At 39.1% G+C, this 21,153-nt stretch overlaps 1 protein-coding gene across 2 annotated transcripts in view; it reads left to right on the top strand.

Moving 5' to 3' along the window:
* The window catches only part of LOC121958673 (voltage-dependent calcium channel subunit alpha-2/delta-2-like), a 62,444-nt gene extending 41,538 nt beyond the window's left edge, over window positions 1-20,906 (top strand). For both annotated transcript variants that reach the window (XM_042507761.1, XM_042507769.1), the window contains exons 14-38: window positions 6,489-6,538; window positions 6,724-6,813; window positions 6,947-7,012; window positions 7,202-7,276; window positions 7,379-7,453; window positions 7,649-7,720; window positions 7,908-7,979; window positions 8,927-8,988; window positions 9,132-9,208; window positions 9,301-9,361; window positions 9,448-9,545; window positions 9,656-9,746; window positions 11,144-11,206; window positions 11,312-11,415; window positions 11,642-11,740; window positions 12,039-12,130; window positions 12,226-12,273; window positions 13,353-13,424; window positions 14,232-14,384; window positions 14,475-14,527; window positions 14,738-14,793; window positions 14,905-15,028; window positions 15,136-15,245; window positions 15,360-15,442; window positions 16,904-20,906. In XM_042507761.1, coding sequence (XP_042363695.1) covers window positions 6,489-6,538; window positions 6,724-6,813; window positions 6,947-7,012; window positions 7,202-7,276; window positions 7,379-7,453; window positions 7,649-7,720; window positions 7,908-7,979; window positions 8,927-8,988; window positions 9,132-9,208; window positions 9,301-9,361; window positions 9,448-9,545; window positions 9,656-9,746; window positions 11,144-11,206; window positions 11,312-11,415; window positions 11,642-11,740; window positions 12,039-12,130; window positions 12,226-12,273; window positions 13,353-13,424; window positions 14,232-14,384; window positions 14,475-14,527; window positions 14,738-14,793; window positions 14,905-15,028; window positions 15,136-15,245; window positions 15,360-15,442; window positions 16,904-16,999 — 2,042 coding nt within the window. In that variant the 3' untranslated portion in view covers window positions 17,000-20,906. The remainder of the gene's footprint in view (window positions 1-6,488; window positions 6,539-6,723; window positions 6,814-6,946; window positions 7,013-7,201; window positions 7,277-7,378; window positions 7,454-7,648; window positions 7,721-7,907; window positions 7,980-8,926; window positions 8,989-9,131; window positions 9,209-9,300; window positions 9,362-9,447; window positions 9,546-9,655; window positions 9,747-11,143; window positions 11,207-11,311; window positions 11,416-11,641; window positions 11,741-12,038; window positions 12,131-12,225; window positions 12,274-13,352; window positions 13,425-14,231; window positions 14,385-14,474; window positions 14,528-14,737; window positions 14,794-14,904; window positions 15,029-15,135; window positions 15,246-15,359; window positions 15,443-16,903) is intronic.
* Window positions 20,907-21,153: the final 247 nt, after the last annotated feature.

Genomic DNA, 21,153 nt, shown 5'->3' on the forward strand with positions numbered 1-21,153 from the left:
CACATCCAAAATGCATGAAGAAGTGACCCAAAAGCTTCTATGCTTCAGACTGAGCCTTTTACAGTGGCACAGATTCCGAATAATAGGTCGCTGGGCCATGGTTTCTATTAGCCAGTTGACTGACTTGACAGCCCTCGCCGCTCTAGTGACAACCCTATCCCTAACTGTGACTTGGTCAGGGGCATGACTGTGAATGTCTGCCTGTGGGCTGACATAGCGGTGATCAGAGGACTGAGGTGGGGCAGAGGTAGTGGCTGAAACAGGCTAAATTTCTCCAGAGTCGGCAGGGGAATGATCAGGGACGATGGCAGAGGCAAGCAGTTTTCCTACAGAGTTGACAGGAGAGGGAACTGCGAAAGGCTGAGGCTCGTTGGAGATGGGAGGGAAGGAGGCCATGCCAGGTAGTGTCTTTGGAGAGATGGCATGAGGCTGTGGAAGTCAGTCTTGTCAGGGGAGCTGACTGGAGTGGAGACTGCGCCAGCTTGTGATCCAGGTAAGTCAGGAGCAAAGTGTTCATCCCATTCACTTCATCACAGTAAATATAGGCGTCAACAGCAATTTGCAAAACAACCTCCCCTTCTACAGTGTTTCCATGTATCATATAATGTGACGTGGACAGGACCCACACAGATGTCTGCGCTTGAGAGGACTCTTTCTCCAAACTGCTGAGTCCATCCGTCTCTCCACTGACACAGGATCCACCAATGTCTGATGAGCTGTCCAAAGTCTGACTCTCCAGTGAACCTCGGGCAGAAGAAAACTCACATCCAATAGTAGATTTCTATGCACAACCTTACACTGGCCTGAGGCATCACTGATTCTGTAGATATGAGTTTTGGGGTTCATTTCTACAACAGTGTACACTGTGGGTTCCCACTTGTCAGCCATTTTTTTTCTTGCCCCGTTCGCCTCTGTTGGCAAGCAGAACTTGATCTCCAACATGCAAGGAGACTTCCTCAACTTGTTGTACTGATGGGCCAGGTGCTCTTGCTCTTTGTCTGTGTGCTGCTGAGCGATTTTGGCAGCCTCAGCCAGATAAGACAGAGGGGTTTTGGAGTAACTACCATAGTCTGTTACAGATGGATTGTGCAGGACAGATTTGAACATGATATCAACTGGAAGCCTTGAAATATACCCGAACATCAGGTGGAACAGCACATAGCCAGGAGTTTCATGGACAGTTGCATTGTAGGCAAAAGTCAGTGTCTGGATCTGTTGTGGCCATTCTTGCTGGGCTCTGAGAGGGAGGACTCGCAACATATTGCAGAGGGTGTGGTTGAACTGCTCTGTGCCACCATTACCCATAAGATGATAGGTGGTGTTGTGGGACTCGTCAATGCCTGACAGCTGCAGCAGCCCAGACACTAGTTCACTCTCAAAGCTGGGAACCTGATCCGAGTGAATACCTTCAGGGAACCCATAGACACAGAATACACAGTCCCACAACTTCCGAGCAGTCTGATTCCTGCACGGGAAGGCATAAGCCATCTTTGTGAAGCGGTCTGTTGCCACTAGCACATCAACAGAGCTCTTGTTTTTGTCCTATGCTGACCAGAAGTCGATGCAGACAAGTTCCATGTTAGCGGAAGTCTTTATGCTTTCCAAAGGATCTCTTCCTGCGGGCTCTGGAGTCCTTGCTCAGTGGGTCCCTCGTCTCCCTGTACAGGAGTCCATCCTTTAAGTCTAAATTCTTGCTTGTGTTGTACGTCGCTTTGGATAAAAGCGTCTGCTAAATGAAATTGTAGATTGTAGATTGTAGATCCTCAACTTTGAGCCTGTCGCATTGCCTCAACATAGCCACTGACCTGGTCTCCATACCATGCCTCTCTCGTCTGGAGGGGCATCTTCTCTGGACCACGAATGGCAGGACACTGGAGATAATCGGGTCTTGGTGTTGGTGATCCTCCAGCTCAGGCAAGGTAAGTGGGGGTAAGGTATCTCGACCAGTAGGCTGCAGATGTTGGACATGGTGGACAAAGTGAGCAGCCCTGGTCATTGCACTGTTCCGCAGGCACTCTGATACAGCAAGGCAACCTTGAACTCTGGTGAGCTACAGGCACTTGTTGCGACAGGGACAGACTCTGCTTGCTGGACCACGTTAAGGTGCTGGATTCCGATTTTTAGAGCATCCTGCAATTAGTGAGCTTTTGCACCTTCCGCTTCTTGTACCAAGCAGCTGCATGGCTCCTGAATGTGACGTTTGCTGATAGAGGAGGCAAAGGAATCATGACTCAGTGCATCTGCATTTGCGACATTTTTTGGACCTGAGATGTACTTCAAGTCGAAGTTGTAGGACAGCAGCTTTGCCACCCACCTCTGTTCATAAGCATCAAGCTTAGGCTTGGTCAGTATATGGATCAGGGGGTGGTTGTCGGTCAACACTGTGAACTCATGCCCCTTCAGCCAGTAACTAAACTTCTCAGATACGCTCCACTGCTACTCCACTCCTCCCCAGTGGGATATGAGACAACACCGCTCACAATTCATCTAGTAACGCATCCACTGACAGGATAAAGGGCCTTGAAAAGTCGGGGACAGCCAACACAGCACAAGTGAGAAGTTCACTCTTGAGTCTGTGGAAGGCCTCATTGCATGCAGGGCTCCAATCTGCAAGAGACAACTTCTGGAACATGCCAGCACCCTTCCCATTCTTATCAGTCCATTCCCTCCTCATCTGAGGAGTAAATGCAATGGCTTATCATGCAATGGCTGAGCATCCCTGAACGAAAATCTGATAGAAAAAGAACATGCCCAGGAAAGACTTAAGCTTCTTAACAGAGGGTTTGCAACCATCTTCTTCCATCAGGGCCTCTCTCGGCATGCTAGAGATCACATCCACCTTAGCTGGATCCACAATGACACTATTCTAGTTGATTACATGACCAAGGAAATTGACTGACTTGCGCAGCAGGTGACATTTCTTAGGGCTTAGCTTGAGATTATTTTCCTTTAGCTTCTGGAGGACTACTCAGAGCCTGCTCAGGGCCTCTTCTTCAGTGGGTGCAAAAAATAAGTAGGTCATTCAAATAGCAGAGCAGATTGGTGAAGTTGTGAAGTTAAGGTCGCCAAAGATGTTCAACATCATACGCATGAATGAGGCTGAACTGTTGCAGAGTTGCTGCGGCATTCTGTTGTACTTGTATTGGCCGGCTGGTGTTGTGAAGGCAGTGTACTTGTTGTAAAACTCAGAGGTTAAGTCCATGGTACTGAAAAAAGCATTGCCTCCAAGTGCTGCGAGGCAGTCTGCCTGGTAAGGGAGCAGATGGGCATCCTTCAGAGTCCATGCATTTAGCCATCTGAAATCTGTGCAAATCTTTAGCTCACCATCCTTCTTCCAGACCATGACAGGAGGAGAAGCTTACTCTGTTGGAGCATATACTGTCAGAGCTGTTGGTAGTGTGCAGGTGGCACTCTTCTGTGCGGCATGTAGAACGGGCTGTCTTCTATCGGGTGGATGTGGTGTACAAACCCTTTGGCCTCGCCACAGTCAAGGGAGTGTTGGGAGAAAATACCTTCATACTCTCATGAGCTTTGCTAGCTCTCTCTTTGAGTGGGGGCTGGTGTGTCACGAGTAAACATCAATGTCAGCTAAATCCAAGTTGGAGAGTCTGTCCCAGAAGTTAGCATCAGTGGCGGCTAACCTGTTGGGCTGTTCCGGCTCCTTAACCACCATTTCACAAAAGCTCTGTTGGATATCAAGATCTTCCTCAGCAAGGCATGGTGAGACATCAGCGACTTTGGTATTGCGCTTCAGAGTGACTGGTTTTGATGAGAGGTTTGTCAGCTTCATGGGCACCCACTGATTGCCCCACATCGGTGTGACAACACGTCCAACAAGAATATCTCTCAGTCTGGACTTAGAAGTGCAGGGTTCCACGATAATGGTGCTGCCTGGAGCCTCTGGCACGTTGCTTGGCAGTCTGCCCCATACCAGGTGTTCACACTGAGGGAGCAAGGTAACAGGTGAACAGGTGATTTGGTGCAATTCACAAGCTGTTAATATGCATCTGCTACACTCGGAAGGTCAGAACAAATACACAGCACAATGACATGACAATACAGAGTTGTGCAAAGAGAATAGAAAAGACTCACACGAGACAAATAATACACACAATAGCACATGATATTAAGTAATACAAAGAAGAATACACAAAACAGACAATGCAACATAAAACCATGCAAAAATCATATCACATTGAAAACACAATAAAAAGCTACACACAATAGTGCGTCACAAGTGAATGCTTGTCAAATTAAAACCAAGTTATAAAGGACTCAAATACTTTTACTTCAGTAAGGTCTGGAATCCAGGACTTTTACATGAAGTGCATTATTTGTAAGATTTGATTACAAAAACTGCAATTTTGCTTCTCTCTTCTACAATTGAAGTGGCATGGGCCCATTGCTAACAGAGAATGATTATAGAGAATAGAGAGATTTATAGCCATGCATTTTTCATAGGACGAATTTTGGATTTCTTACTTGCTGTTGGAGTGGGTCTACCACCATTCATATACCCATTGTTAATGAGAAGACAGTTGTGTTAGCTAACGTGCACTGAATATGCAAGCTGCAACACGTTCAATAAAACTCAGTAATGACAAATACTATAGTCTAGTTTTTTAATTTATACTGCAACAATAATGGTATTTTTTTGTTTTCGAGGTATTGAAAAGGTCTTAAAAGTAATTCAGTTTGTACTTCAAAATGTTCAGATACCCTCATTGTTATAAGTTGGACTTTAAAACTTTTGCTTCATAATAGCTGTGCTATCCTACAACAACTATAAACTGAGAACATGTATTTTTATCTGAGCAGTAAATCTTAAAGAGCATTGCTATAATAGCCCCACTAAGTCTGTACTTTAAAAGAGTTGTCTGCTGTATATTTATTAATCAATGCTGAGACAGAGGAACTAATAAATAAATTGCTGAGTCTAATGTACGGTACAACGTGCACTAACCAGACTAATGGGCCCTCCTCTCAGATCTGTGAGCAGACCAGTGTCAGTGTTTTCTCATGCAGAGGTCACTTTCGCTTGTGTAGATCAGAGTTGCTCTCGGCTGAGAGATGACAATAATGGTCCCGGGAGAACTGACATTCGTGAGAATGGTTTTTGCTCGTGCAGAGACCGCGACTTAACGGTACCCAGAATACTTGTGCATAAGAGTTATGTTTTGTTCACACAGAGCTGTTTTCTTTTTAGTGAAGGTTTTGTTTTTATTCTGATGCAATATGCTGGATTCAAACTGAAGGAGAACAAGTTGTATTTGTGGGGGTTAATGCCCTTTTATTATTTAGTGGTGTGGTGTGAGAAGAATTCACTTATTATCAATCCAAAGGAAACACAAGAAATATTTTTTAGTCATCCTGTGAACTCGTATTCTCTATCAATTACTGCCCGTAACACAGACTGATATTTTGATAACTTGGTTCTGGGCTGTTGGTTTGACAAAATAAGACATTTTCTGACATTTCATAACATAATTTATACCCAATAATAAGCAGTGAATAGGGAAATAATCAACAGTAATCAGCAATCATCATCAGTAATCATCACATATTTTTAATCACTTCTTAAAACCCATTTTTATAGGCTTACTTTTACATGATGTCATCTGTTTGAATTTGTTTGTTTGAATTCATCTATTTTAGTTTGTATTTTATTTTATCTTTTAATTTTTTCCTTTTATTCTGCCACAATCGTGTTCAATTATATTATTAGTACTATTATTTCTGTGTTTGCTGCTAATATTCCGTGAACTGTATTTACTCTTATTGGTATGGGTTGTTGTTATTTTTGTTTTGTAATTGTTTTGTCTTTTGTCTGGTCTTTGTTTGGCATTATTGTTTTTTGATTGTTATCTTTTGTTTTTTTTATTTTTTTTTTCTTTTGTTTTTTTTTTTTTTTTATGGCATTATTGCACTGCAATAGGGCTGTAACCAGTGATTATATATTCATACTGTATTCATAATAATAATAATAATGATAATAACTATACATATATTTAGCACTCAGTTTTTAAAGGTGCTATATATATGTATAGTTATTATCATTATTATTATTATTATGAATACAGTATGAATATATAATCACTGGTTACAGCCCTATTGCAGTGAGGTGTGATGGGAAACCAGATCTTTTATATTAAAAAGAAACTTACAGGAATATTTTTTATATGAAGCAGACTCTGGTACAAAATAATTTTTTGGGATTAACAGGAGCTTTTAGTTTTGACACTCAGCTGATCTCAAGGCTTTGGCTGAACTGTACAAATAGATACATCAGTTTTTAAAGCTCAGTGGTATTCCTCTTTAAGCTTCCTATCTGTGGGAGTTAAGTGGCTGAATCACTGGTCTAGTAACATCTAGTAAAATCTGGAATATTTATGAGCACCACTTGAGGTTTTTTTCTGATAGCATTGCTCACACATGCTCTCTCTCTTTCTCTCTCTGTTGGTCTTTTTTTTTCCTCTGTCGCTTGCCAGGTTACTATTTTGAGATCCGTTCCATCTGTGCTATAAGGATTAACACCCAGGTGGGTTTGTCTAGTGCCTCTGACACAGCTGATCCTCGTTCACTGTTTCTAATTCTCCTTGTGGAGCTCATTCACTCTGCAGAAACATCTACTTCCATTTGTTTGAACACCCATTCTCCCCCTGGCCTGATGTTGTTGGTTATTTTATCGCTGCAGCCGGTCACGTATCTCTTTTGTTTGGTCAGGAGTACCTCGACGTGCTGGGGCGCCCCATGGTGCTCGCAGGCAGTGATGCCAAGCAGGTTCAGTGGACCAATGTGTATCAGGATGCTTTGGTGAGACTGCATGACCTCATTGGCTGTATGCGATTAAATATAGTAAATGCACCAGACGTGCATTATATATACACACAGAATAAATAAACTTACAATTCATATTGATTTGGGACTTTCTCGTTGGACTTTCTAGGGTCTTGGTATGGTCGTAACTGGGACTTTGCCCGTATTTAATCTCACCATGGATGGAAACTCACAGGTATTAAAACTGGTTATTATATGAAAGTGTTATTTTGTTTGCATGTTGCAGGTTTGTGTTCATTTCCTCCAAAATCTTTTTGCTTTTCAGAATTTAACTCTGTTATATAATGTCATAGAAATGATGATACCACAGGTATTTTCTCAAAATATCAAACTTCCTCTAATTAGCTGTGTTTTGTCTGACCAGAATCAGCTGATATTAGGTGTGATGGGAGTTGACGTGCATCTTGATGAGATAAAGCGACTAACACCACGGTACAATGTATGTACATCTTATTAGTGCAATTGTGAGTCACATTTTTCTTCATTTGTACCTGTGATGGAGAGTATGGACCAACGCACTGCTGTTCCTTTTTATTGTCAGCTTGGAGCCAATGGATACATATTTGCCATCGATCCAAATGGATATCTTCTCCTTCACCCCAATCTTCAGCCAAAGGTGGAGTATATTTAACCTTCCAAACAAACTGTTTTACTGTGGGTTGCAAGAACAGGGAGGCATACGGAGAATACAGATCCTTCAGGGTTTCAAATTGTAATTGGTTATGCATAGTTAAGATAATTATAATGCTGTTATACCTGTTCTACATATGATTTTCATGTAACCTGGTTTTTCTCACTTCAATCCTCTCAGCTGGTGAACCTCCCTGAGCCAGTGACGCTGGACTTCCTGGATGCGGAGGTGGAGGACAGCAATAAAGAGGAGGTGAGAACTTCGTTCTGAAAAGTTTCTGGTTTCTGGTTTCAGGCGTTTTCTTTTTCTTCCTGTTGTTCAAAGGTCTTATTGTTCCAGTGAACAACATTTTCTGCCTACCAGGGAACTGAAGGCCCCATGTAATATATTGTTGTTACATGTTTGTGGAAAAAAAATGCTTTGTGTTTTCATTTTTTAGATCCGGCGACAAATGATTGACGGTAGACCAGGAGAAATGCAGGTCAAAACTCTCATCAAGTCGATTGACGAGGCAAGTAAATCCTCTTTATGAATAGCTTCACATATTTCACCTTTGTCCGGCATAATGTACATCATAGTTTTGCTGGCTGACATTGTTTTTAAGAGTCTGGGATGGAAGAAATTGTGGTTGCCTTTGACGGTGGCTTGACTATTAAAAAATGCTATTTTTTGCGGGATGTCCCATTTTGCTTATTTGATGAATGCAAATGTTTTGCTGTAGTTGTAACCTCTTAAACAATTTATTTTCACAATAATTGTAACATTTTTCCAACATTGTGGTGGAAATACACAATATCCAAGGTGCCCTGAAGTGAATTTTCCCATAAAGGATTATCTTAAGCTGCTCTAAGGTTTGAGATCTCCAATATCATTAAAAAACAAAATTTTAAATTAGTTTCAATGGATTTGAACAACATATAGTCAAACCAGAGGAGCCAGAGATTGGTCCAGCAGAGTTAAAGAGGTCAAAGAGGTCCACTGCGCTGTCTGAGGTTTCTATACATACTGTTATGTCCTCATGTTCAAACACCTCACAAAAAACATATGTTACATAAAGTAATGGCCGGTAAACGGTAGCCCAGTAATACTCGACTTGACAGGCAACTGGCTCACGATAGGGTGCTGGCTGGCCCATCAAGCATTTTCTAATTCATGATGAAAACAATTCACATTGGACTTTTATTTTCTTTATTTTTTTGTACTTTGAGTATAAAAAAGGCCCCTGTGTGCATAAGCATCAAAACAGAGCTTGTTTATCAAAAAAGACACCAGGGAAGGTTACCCGGATGCCCAGACAGACCAAGCATTAAATGTCCTAAATCCTATAAGCGTCCCTAACTGGCCCCTGGCGTCCTGCCATTTTGCAAAAGTGGCCCCGGGGAAAAGCAGGTTAAGGATCTCTGCTCCAGCCTGTTACTTTTGTTGCTGAAGTGTCCTCAAATATCTCCTCTACTGTAGCAATACATCGATGAGGTGTACAGAAGTTACACCTGGACGCCCATCAACGGCACAGATTACAGGTGAGCAGCTACAATGTTACCAGTTACAAAGAATTACCAACCAGCTGTGTCCTGATGTGGACTGCATGGCAGATGCATTCACTCTCCTCCTCTCTGTATCTCCCCGTCCATGTGTCTTCCTGTTGGGATGCCGCCACCTGCAGTCTCGGTCTTGTATTACCTCCTTACAATGAGTACTTCATCCAGGCAGACCTAAGCGACGTGATGCTGCAGCTCCAGTGTGAGTACAGAGAGATAGACAGCTTTCAAGGTTCTGTGTTTATTAAGATTCAAAGACGAGATGAAAACCGAACATCGCTGCCTCTGTTACAGATATGCAGTCGCTGCTGCCCAGCTCCTTTGAATCCTCAGGACATGTGTTTCTGGCTCCAAGGTGACTACCGTTTCTCTTGTTTTTGCTCTTTTTTTGTCTGTTAGTAAATGGAAAGCTTTTATTAATTCTGCTTTCTGTTTCTTCAGGGAATACTGCAAACGTCTGCATCTTTCTGACAACAACACCCAGTTTTTGCAGAACTTCCTCTCACTCATGCTGGAGATTTCCCCAGAATCTGATGAATGTGAGCATGTTAACAGCATTTGATAGTTTACAATATCTACCAATGCTGCAGGTACATAGATCATGTAATATATCTAGCTTATATGTATTATATCTTGTTTTTTGTCTCAGGTGACCAAGGCCTCATCCACAACCTGATCTTGGATTCCAGGATTATCGGGCAGCTGGCCTCTCGTGTTTGGAAGAACAAGGACTTGAATGCGTGAGTCAGCTTGTTTGATGCTTTTCACACCATTCACAATGGTGCAAATGTGCTTTTTAGAAAAATACACTTTGTGTAAACTTAAAGCAGTCTTCTTTAATGGTATCAGATTAAAGGGGAACACTTTATTTTTTCAACCAGGACACTATTTTCCCACATTTTTGTGTGTAAGTGGCTCATGGGAACAACAATTTTTGGTCCTGTATCCAGATCAGCTCCACCCTTCATTTTACAAAACTAAAAATGGTCAGCATTCCCTCTGATATCGCGGTGTACGGATATGGAACGATAAAGCACGCGTTATCTAGAGCTTATTATCTTTAAACAAAAATTAGAATTACATTTAATTCATAATGTTTGATTTTTTTTGATGTGTGTATATGTACAGTATATGTGTGTGTGTGTGTGTGTATATTGTATGTATAAGCCTGTGGTTTCTTGACCTCTCCTGGCACATATTTTATTTTTATCTGGATTTTATGCAGTTTATCATTGTGTGCATACCACACTACGCTATGCTATGCTATACTTCTAGACTGCAGTGTAACCACTATGTAATTTTTTACCATCCTTTTATGTCTATTGAAAGTGCTTCTTTTTTTGCTATTATCCTTGCCACGTCAACACAATAACTTTAGCTAATAATATATCACCTCTACTTTGTCTGTCTCTTCACTCTTGGAAAAGCATTTTTCTTTAGGTATAAGCACTTTGGTACAGGATGTCCTCTGTGGTCTGTAAGATGCAGTGTGTTAGGGTCAAGTTGTAGCACAACTAGTCACAACTTCAGCATGTCCCTATACCCCAAAGGTATCCTACGAAAGCTGTTGGTAGTGTAGTTTGGCATTTTGTTGGCACAGTTGACAAACACAAAGGATTTTTCCTTTTTTCGTAAGTTCTCAGATAAAAGTAACATTTGCTGTCTGTACTCCAAGACAACAAACTATTTGCAGCACTTCTCTCTGCAACCCTCACTTGTACTTCCACCAATTTCTTCCTGCAACAAGCCCCCTCTTGTGAGATTTTAGAGCAAGACTTTTTTATAAAGATCTTGACAAAAAACAGACCAGACCAAGCAAAAGATAAGGAAAAACATTTAATCTTTCTGTAATGCTGTAAGACACTCCTAATAACAATCCCAACTTTTTAGTGGTAAAAACAAGTGCTTTTAATAAACGTAAATCCAAGGATCGACCTGCCCCAAGATGTAACAATGCAGCCTGTTTTGCTGCTGCCGGCTGCAGCGCTCTCTGTCAGTCCTGGACCAATTTCAAAAACTATTGTCCCCACGTGTTACTTACTCACAAAAATGTATAAAAACAAGTGTCCAAGTAGAAAATACCCGAATTCCTTTTTAAAATAAACAGAGCTGACTAAGTAGAGACTACTTTTTACAGGTACGGTTTCCTGGCTGTATTTGCGTCCACTGATGGAGGAATAACACGAGTCTTTCCCAACATGTGAGTAAAATTAATGCATTTACTAAAGCAGAGAAATATGCTGTAATCTCACAGATATTCTGTTTATAAACAGATCATTTAATGATTTATGTTGTGTTTGTACAGAGCTGCGGAGCTTTGGGATGAGGATCCTGAACCTTTCAATTCGAATTACTACAGACGGAGTCTCGACAACAAAGGCTACATGTTCAGAGCTCCATCAAGATCCTGTGAGTAACTACCCGTGTCGCAGCGTAGAATTTTAATGTTTCGCCATAAAACACACAGACACACACACACACACACACACACACACACACACACACACATATACACACACTATATGTATACCTTTAGGTATGCAGAGTCTTATAGGATTTTTCAGCTCGTTGTTTTGGTTTTACAACCCACCACTTAACTCTTTTTTTAAAAAAATCATGTTTTGTTTGTGAACAGCGTTGGATGACCCAGTGGGTGCAGAAAACGGCACCATTGGAATCCTGGTTAGTTCGGCTATAGAGGTCAATTTGGGAGGCAAACTGCTCAAACCTTCAGGTAAGAAAAACACTTTTATTTAGCAAGCTTTATTTTTTCAGATGATGTAATGTAATTTCATTTAGGAGAGATGCATTGTGTCGGGTTTTAGCAAAATTGCTATTTTGCACCCATAGTCCCTGGGCAGGTAGGTGGAACAAATAAATGAATAAGAGAATTTGATGTACATAGACCACAAAACACCAGGTCATTACATTGTGTTGTTTTAGTTGTCTGTTTTGTACTCTCATCACCAAAACACTGCTTCTTGCCCTCTTCTTCCTCTCTCCGCTCTGATGTGGTGGATGTTGTCACTCAGTGGTCGGGGTGAAGCTGGACTTGGAGGCGTGGGTGGACAAGTTTAAAATCCTGGCCAGCAATGTGTCAGACAGTCGACAGGGCTCACACAAGGTACAGCACGCTGCCATTAAATACTTATTATCATTGACCTCTAAGTTAGACTGCATGTAGTGTTACATAAGTGACATTATTGTCTCATTAAACAGTGTGGACCATCCAGAAGCTGTGAGATGGACTGTGAAGTGAACACTGATGTAAGAATGTTTTTTATTTCATTCTGCAGACGTTAAATGCATTCTTGATACTCTTGTGATAATTAAATCTTTGCATACAATTTACCACCAAAACAGAGCTGTTGTCTCCCGTCTCTCTCTCAGTCCGTCAGATAAGAGGAACACTTGAAAAAGCTGACATGTAACAAAATTCACAGTGCTGCCTCTGTATGATTTAAGATTAAGAACGTGTTTCAGGCTGTGAACTCAACTTTTGCCCAGTAAGAAATTACACTGTGAAAAGTACTCCTCTTAACCACAAATTTAGTGAGATATTGAGCCCTAAAATCACAACTGGAAAAAAAAGATTAAAAAAAAGAGATTATTTCACCTCTTTCTCATACATTCGTGTACCAACTTGTTATATCCTTTATATTATATTAATGATTTTCTTCATCCTTTTTTTGACATTTAAATCTAAACCTTTAACCTGGATCAGTATCAGTTTTGTTCTGCATTCTGATGTCTTTCACAAGCATTTGAATTTTATTTATTTTTTAACTGTTTTCAGGTCATTTCCTTGTTTTTTTGTGTGTGTTTGTTTTTACTTTTTTGTGTGCTAATTGCCAGGTAATTTCTTGTAACTGTCACTATTTTCATGCTAATTCTTTTGGGTCATTCCTGTAAAGTTGCTCAGTGCCTTTGTATTACGATCTTGAAAGAAATTAGGCCAGTTTGTTTAGGTTTCAGAGGGTGTATTACTTGAAAACTTGGACCAAGTGTACCAGATTCACTTTATATACAAAAAGGCTTGTTTTGACAAGCATGCTTAATTTAAATGACATAAAATAAATGATTTTTGCACTTTAATTCATTTTTATACAACTGCAATAAACATAAATTGCAAGGATGTAGTCTGCCTTAAGCACATATGAAGACACACTGTATTTTTTATTGGTTTTTTTTAGCTTTTCACACAGGCCTGCAGGTTTTTCACTGTCTACATTTTCCTCTTGTAAGACCAGGTCAGCCTGTATCTTGAAATGTTCTGCTGCTGTTCCATTCAAAGAGTTAAAAACTGTTCACTTGATGCAAAGATGTGCCATGTTGTCATGTTGCAGGACCTCCTCTGCTATCTCATTGATGATGGTGGGTTCCTGGTTATGTCCAATCAGAGAGATCACTGGAAGAAGGTACTTTGTGTGGTGATGTTCTTACTATTAAATTAGTATATATTCTACTGTCTACTTTTAGAAGAAAATGTTTAGTATGTCTTATTTACTTCATATTTTAAAAGTGACGCAAATCTAAAGGAATATAAAAAAACTCTAAGTCAGGTTTTATATGCAGAAGTGAAGTTCTGAGGTTTTGTTCAACTAAGTGGGTGTTAATTGTATTATGCATGCTTTACATCACATTTTGTGTTTGCTGTTTTTGTTGCATAATCATTTAAATATGTAAATCGAGTCAGCAATTCTAGAGAAAGATTGATGATATTTGAATTCAAACACCCAAACAAATATGCCCCCTTTCAACAGTGGTCTCATCAGCTTCCCTCCCACTGCCTTTTTCTTTATAAATCCATGAAAATTTCCCTTTGCTGTGCACAGACACGAATGTCCCGTGTTGCTGATTGACTGGAATAGTGTTGTGCAGCTCTGTCCAAGCCACTATACTTTGTTTCTTTTTACAAGACTAGGCCTGTGTATTAATACCAAATTTATTTTTCAGCACATACAGAAAGGACAGCTACCAGACTGCAGAAAGTGTATTGCATTAGAATTGCATCTTGCACCTTTAACACAACTAATCTAAAGTCAGTTACAGCACTTCAGTTCAACTGTCACTGCAGGGCCAAATAAACAAAACAGCAAAATAGAGAAGAAAGAAACAAGTGCAAACATGAATAAAGTTTGCATTAAACCTCTTTGTGGTACTGCTTCCTTATACACCTTCTCTTCCTCTCTGTAACTGTCTTTCCTTTCTTTCATCCATCACAGATCGGTCTTTTCTTTGGTGATGTGGACCCTTACCTGATGCACGCCCTCTACAACAACTCAATCTTCACCCGCCGTCAGTCTTTCCACTACCAGTCTGCATGTGAACCAGTCAGCAGCAGCCATACTGGTGCAGCACCTAGGGGTATCTTTGTGGTAAGAGACCAGCTGCAGATTTTAGATTCAGGGACATTTTATAATTTTGGATCGAAAACTCTTATCTGTAACTACTCTGTGTGTCTGCAGCCGTCCATTGCTGACATCCTCAGCTTGGCCTGGTGGACGTCCACTGTGGCCTGGTGAGACTTTGTTTACTGCAAATCCAGTGACACCAAGAGCATGTGAGGTGGCCTTTAAAACAATGTAAACTGCGTACAGACTTCTGCACATGAAACCACGGGGCTTATTTTTAGCCCAGTTATGATGTAGCCGTGACATGACTGATATTTATTGATGTTTACAGATTGTATTTCATTTTTTAATGAAGTGACATTTGAACACTTTTTCAGGTCTGTGACCCAGCAGCTACTGTATGGACTGGTTTACAACAGCTGGCTCTACCAAGGTGGATTTGTGCATCTTAACACGATCTTTGTGTGCACACTTGAATATCTGCATGGATTAAGCAGGTTATAAACAGTATGTTAAATGATCAAATTGTATGTTTGTGTTCTAGATGATGTCCTGGTTGAAGGTTTTGAGACGAGGGAAAGCAGCTGTGTGACCATCCAAAGTCAGTTCTACTTTACAAACACCACCAACTCCTACAATGTGCTGCAGGACTGTGGAAACTGCTCACGGTGTGTTTTTTTTTTCCTGAGCGTCAGCAGAATGCGTTTGTGCTTTTATACCTGAATTGTACATACTGTATGAAATTGGCTGAAATATCCATCACTGTCTCCCGCAGGCTGTTCCACGCCAAGCGGATAGAAAACACCAACCTCCTGTTTGTGGTCGCTGAGACGCTCCCCTGCAGCTCGTGTGAGATAGAGAGGTTAACGCAGATCAGGACTGAGTGTATCCTTTTCCATCTCACACACTCTGTGCTGCCTTCATTTGTGCTAAAAGTGGAAATCTTCTCTAATTTGTGCGGTGAATTCACTGTTACCTCCCTTAAATGAAAACACACAGTTCAAGAGGAGAATCCATGCGAAGTACTGAGTAACGCGCGTTATCGAAAAGGCCCGACATCCTGCTTTGACTACAGTGCCTTAGTAAGTAGATACACTATATTACAGCATTATGTTTGTGCTTCTGTCTTGAATGTGCAATGGGACATTTTGAGCAAAAAAAAAAACATATTTTGGAAACATATCAACTATATATTGTAGATAAAATATCACAAAGAATAATTAGAGTTTTAACAAACAGCAGGTAACAAAGCGAGTTGGCTAACTAAAAAGCTGAAACATTAACATAGTTTTAAAAAAGAATTTTAACTGCTAAAGATGTAGCAGGATCAAGGACAAAAGTACTTTTGAATTTTCAACTTGGTTTAAAAAATTACCAATAAATCTACCTTTTACTTCTGAAGCAGATCCACAGGATGTGTCACATTGCATTATAATAATTTCTCTATAAACCTTTCTTTGTATTTTTTTACCTATTGTATTTATGTTTTATTTCCTTTCATTTGTGGTTTTATTGTTGTTGTTTTTTTTTTTGGTCAGTTTGTGTTATTTCATATTGACATATTGCATCCTACGTCTTGCATTGTTTGTCCTCTTGTTTTAATTTTCTCCTAACTCGACCCTATTTTCATCTCACCTGTGTTCAGTAGGACCTTTTGGCTTTCTGTTGTTGTATTGCCTTCTTTATATTCCATTTATGCTTTTGCTGTGTTTGTCAAAACACTTTGTAAACTCAATAAACTAAATAAAGTTATAAAGTATATTGCACTTTTTACACAAAGATCAAGCTATGGGGTCGCTCAGAGTCACTTTTTATTGCTTCTTTTGCATTTTTACACTGAACCAAACAACAACAACATTCTGCTGCTCAGTTGTGTAATTTATGCAGCATGTTGCCATTGCAGAAATATATGCATGATGGGCGTGCATGTAAAACAACAGGGTTTTAAGAGAGAGCTTTAAAAGGTCTTCTGCTGAAATTAAGTCTGTGTATATGGGACAGCCAGCAGGACAGAATCATAGGCAGTATGGATGTTTTGATGATGTGTCGTGTGCAACCCTCTGACGGGAGATTTAAAAAATAGCTCAGCCACCATATAACAGGGACAGTATATGATTGATATTGCTGCTGTATTGCTGTTGTTATTGTTCAGAAAGCATTGTCAATGCTGTGTTATATGTCACACTAGAGGCAGACTCTGTTTTTTTAAATGTTACCCCTGTCATGCCTCTTGCTTCTGTAATGCCGGCATGCTGTCTAAAATCACACACTGGAGTGGAACGATGCTGCTGTTATTTGGTTCTGTGTAAAAATGCAAAGGAGGCATAAAGAAGGGACTACAGTGTGATTTCTGTGTAAAAAGGGCTTATAATTCATATGTTTGGAAAAAACAAAATAAAAAAAAAGCGTTTCTCTGTTCAAAATGTCCCCTTGCACAAACTCCATATATGAAGTGCCAAAACAACCACTTGAATTTTCCTTATGTGTAAGTGATGAATCATTGACTTTTGAAAAAGAGGATTTATTGAAGACTCTCGTTGCAGGAAAACACGTCAGAGTGTGGACGGGGTCATGCACTGCAGTCTTCCATAGGAGCCCTTCTCTTTATTCAGCTCATTCTGCCTCTTTTTCATCTCTGACACGTACAAACACTCTAACTGGCATCTTTCATCTCTTTGGGTTTAGGCTCGGATCTACTGCAGGTCAGATCAAACAGCAACTGCAAAATTCTTCTTTTTTGATCTACAAACGGCACTCTGTGCATTTGTGCTTGAAAAAGAAATACGTGGATCAGCTCTTAGTGTTTTTTGCCTTATCGCTTATGCATTTGTTGGTGTTTCAGGGCTTGAGTGCAAAATGTAGGAAGAGAATGTGTTGAGTGTGCATGCTGCTTAAACTAGGACAAGCATGTTTAACATATTTGCACACTGGCTGAGCCATGTAAGTGACCACTTAAAAGTCAGGGAGGCAGCTGAAATGTACTTTTAACGGGCCAGTAAATGATCACCTAACAGGGGCAAACGTCAATCCCAATTTTAAGTTGGACTGTGGCCGTTGAATTATAAAAGATCTAAAAACTCATTTTAATTCATTTGCTTTGTGGTAAATACACAGTGCTGGATCAGATGTTTAACTTTGGTAAAGATGCTCTAGAAATACAAATAAAAGTCATGTATTTGAGATTTTACTTAGAGCGGAAGTATTAACAACAAAATTAACTTCAAGTATGAAGTAAAAATGCTCCAGCGTTATCTCACTATATCATGCATTACAGTTTTAAATAAATATTACTAATCTAATCAAGATGAAGCTGATTTTAATAGTTTTATCTATAAAAATCATTAACATATCAACATCACAATATTTTCCTTTGCGATACAATGGGGCCAAAGTATTAAAGGTAGTCTGTAAAGTTTTCTTGCAAAAAGTTGTTGTTTACCAATGTATTGAATGCCCTTTCTGCCTCATTGGGAAAAAAAGGGAAATAAAAGCAAAGTAATTTATTCACAAATGTGTTTACTTGCCTGCAGTTTTCTCCTTCCCTGCATTTTCTGGTATATTGAAGCTTTCTGGGGGGAAACGTTAATGACAGGCCTGTTGTGGGGATGTTACTTATGACTAATTTCCATGACATTTTAAGGAAAGTTTTAGTGAAAAGAGTAGTTGACCAGTCTAAGAGTTGAATTTTTTTTATCAATTTAATCCTTAAGGTTAAATTTTTTTCAAAAATAAATTGCAGATATTAAAGGAGAGAGAAGAACATACGTGAAGTTTCTGCATATGAGTGCGATGCAACGTGATTTCATAATCGGTTATAATCAGGTTTTTAAAATTCCTGTAGTCTGAGCTCAGCTTTAATGTTTTGCTCAGTAGGACTACTGGTGGTCAAAAACTCCACAGGCTACCTTTTAATAGCTTGAATGCAATTATTCATGTAAAGTATGAGCGACCTCAACACTGTACTTTTATTTACATTTTTTTTTATTTGCACAATAAAACCACAAAAAGACAGTTTAAACAGTTTAAAACTGATTATGCAAGTGAAATTAAAACTCCATAAAGGCTGATAAAGATGTCTCACCTTAATAAACAATTCAGATAGCAATGAAGACAAGACACAACTAAAATTAAAAAAAGCAAATGATAATAATAATAAACGCTTGTTTTCTAGAATAAACATCAGAAAAAAATGGATGATAATGGAAAGTTTTATACAAGACAATTGAACACAAGAATAAGGAAGAAAAGCTGACATAAAGAGACATGTCCCTATTTAAAATTAAAAATTGCCTTGTCTTCCACCAAAAACAAGTGCAACATTTATCCTTAAATTTGAAAAAAGAAATTAAGGATAAATTTTGAATGTAAACATATTAAGAATTGTTTTCAGTTGCTCTTAAATATTGACAGAGATGGAGAAATAGAAGTAAAGCACCTGGTTTAGTCTTAGTTTTATCAGCAATTGGCTGAACACAGCTGTCAACATAACTTTATGGAGGGAGTATTCTTAGTTTTTAGATCTTTTATTGTCACTGTCCGACACCTTGTTGAACAGCTCTGAATATATTTATTTGGCATTTTTTTGGCAGTTGGTTTAACAGCACATGTGTGTTTGGGATGACTCATGAGACGAGGCCCACATCAGTCGTTAACTGTTTATACGGATTTACAGATTCCATACAACAGCTGGGTAAAGCTATCCAAGGCATTCACATACCTGACCGTTTTAAAGCTAACTGCTGCAGCATGAAAATGTAAATAAATAGAATCTGCTGAGCTCAGATGCTGCTGCTTCTGGCAAATTCTGCTTTTGTGGGCTTTGTGAAATTCAAAATGAATTATCTGCGCCACTTTTCATTTGCATGTCTGCTCCCAGCAATCGTCTTTGCATTTGAAGGAGCTCCCTGCACCTGCAGCAGGTTTTACATGACAGTAGATTCGGACCTTAACCTCACATTCACTTCAGTGTCTTTCAATCCACCTCTGACCTTTGCCAAGACAGTTTCAGTGCTATAAATTGCATCTTACATGACCCAGAATGATGTCCCTCAGCTGTCTCATGTACGCCCTGTCTCTTAAATCTAAGCAGAAGTAATCCCTTCCCCTAAAAATATTCTCTCAGAGCACTTTGACAAAAGAGACCACAGATGAGAAAAGACTTAGATCTCCAGCAAGATTTTGTGACTTTTCATAACACATATCAGAGATGAGACAGAGTCGTTTCATTAATACAAGGATTGTTTAAGTCAGGGTTTGTTTTGCTGAAATGCTTCCACAGATCATGTTAACTAAGCTAGTGTGATCATGAAGTGCTTCCAGTCGATAAGAATTGTTAAAATGGACAGAAAACAGACCAAAATTATCAAAAGTTACCCTTGATTTTGTTACAAAGATGTGGTAGTTCATCCTTGCAACGGCTGCATGATTTAGTGCAATAACGCTGTGATTATCTGTACTTTAGCGGTAATTATTATGACCATTACTTTATCGTCAAATTTTAGACTTGAAGTCATTTACAGTGTTATCTCTGTAGTCTAAGAGCACAGAAAATGCTCAGACGTCAGTGTGTGGCCAACATGTTTTTAAAAATCTGTATTTTAATCAAAGGGAAGCTCTCTGTCCCTTGTTTTTGTATCTTGTATTTGTCAAACCTGAATTTATGCACTTATGTATGCTTCTGTATGGGGAATGTAGCTTCTGAACAGCTTTCAGTGTTATCAATATGTTATCAGTATGTGATGCTCCTTGACCCTCTGTTGAGAATCCCCTGATGTCTTGTTGAAAGTGATGATTCACTGTGGCAAAATATTTTATCATGCATACCTCAACGGGGCAGTGAGATCGGATTTTGTGCTAAATTATAAGGCTGTAAGATTTGGTCATTTAGTCACAAAGAAATGTTAGCCTAGTACTGTGTGTGTGTGTGTGATCACAACTACTGGAGTTATGAGTATTGCTCTAAAAAATGTTTTCCAGTTATTTTAATTTATGTCAGGATTAAAACTATTTTTTCAGGTTTTTGTAAAAAACAAAACAGAAGTACACACAACATAAATTTGAGCTGCAAATAATGATTATTGTCATTATTTGATATTGTGCCCATTATTTTCTAAAATTATCAACAATGAGTTGTTTTGTCATATTGCATTTAAAATAATACATTAATAGAAAGCTTTTTTTTTAAAAAAACATCAAATGTTCACCCTGCAGAGGATAGAACAAGCAAATGTTTGGTATTGCAATTCATTTTTTCTTAACCGACAAATAAGCCAATTAGTTGATTATTTGGACTGCAACATACATGCACGGGATAATGCACAGTGAGCAGGTCATTATGATGATTCTGGGATGATTGAAGACCCCTTCGATTCACATCTGGGCTTCTATAAAACCCTGTTTTCATTTTACAATAATGACCCATTTGCTGTAAACTTTCTGCTTATTACACAGCTACTTATGAAAGAAATCATTAATGTCACACAAAATATTGATTTAATATTTTGTTACTTAAGCTAAGTGTCTATTATCAGAATTGCATCCATACCAGCGGTCGTTAATCATAATCTCTTCTAATCTCTTTTTAATATAAAAATTAGATAAAATTATTTTAACTTCATTGTTTTAAATTTCTTTTAATATTTTATATTATTTTATTCTTCTTCTTGTGTACTTTTACTTTTGTTTTTGTGTGATGGATTTTTCTTGACATCATTGTAAATGAGAGCTTGCTCTCAATGATCCATTGAGACAAAATAAAGAGGTATATATAACTGACCAATTAGAAACTAATTTT

This window comes from Plectropomus leopardus, chromosome 2 (genome assembly GCF_008729295.1).
Source record: "Plectropomus leopardus isolate mb chromosome 2, YSFRI_Pleo_2.0, whole genome shotgun sequence".
Classification (NCBI taxonomy): Eukaryota; Metazoa; Chordata; class Actinopteri; order Perciformes; family Serranidae; genus Plectropomus; species Plectropomus leopardus.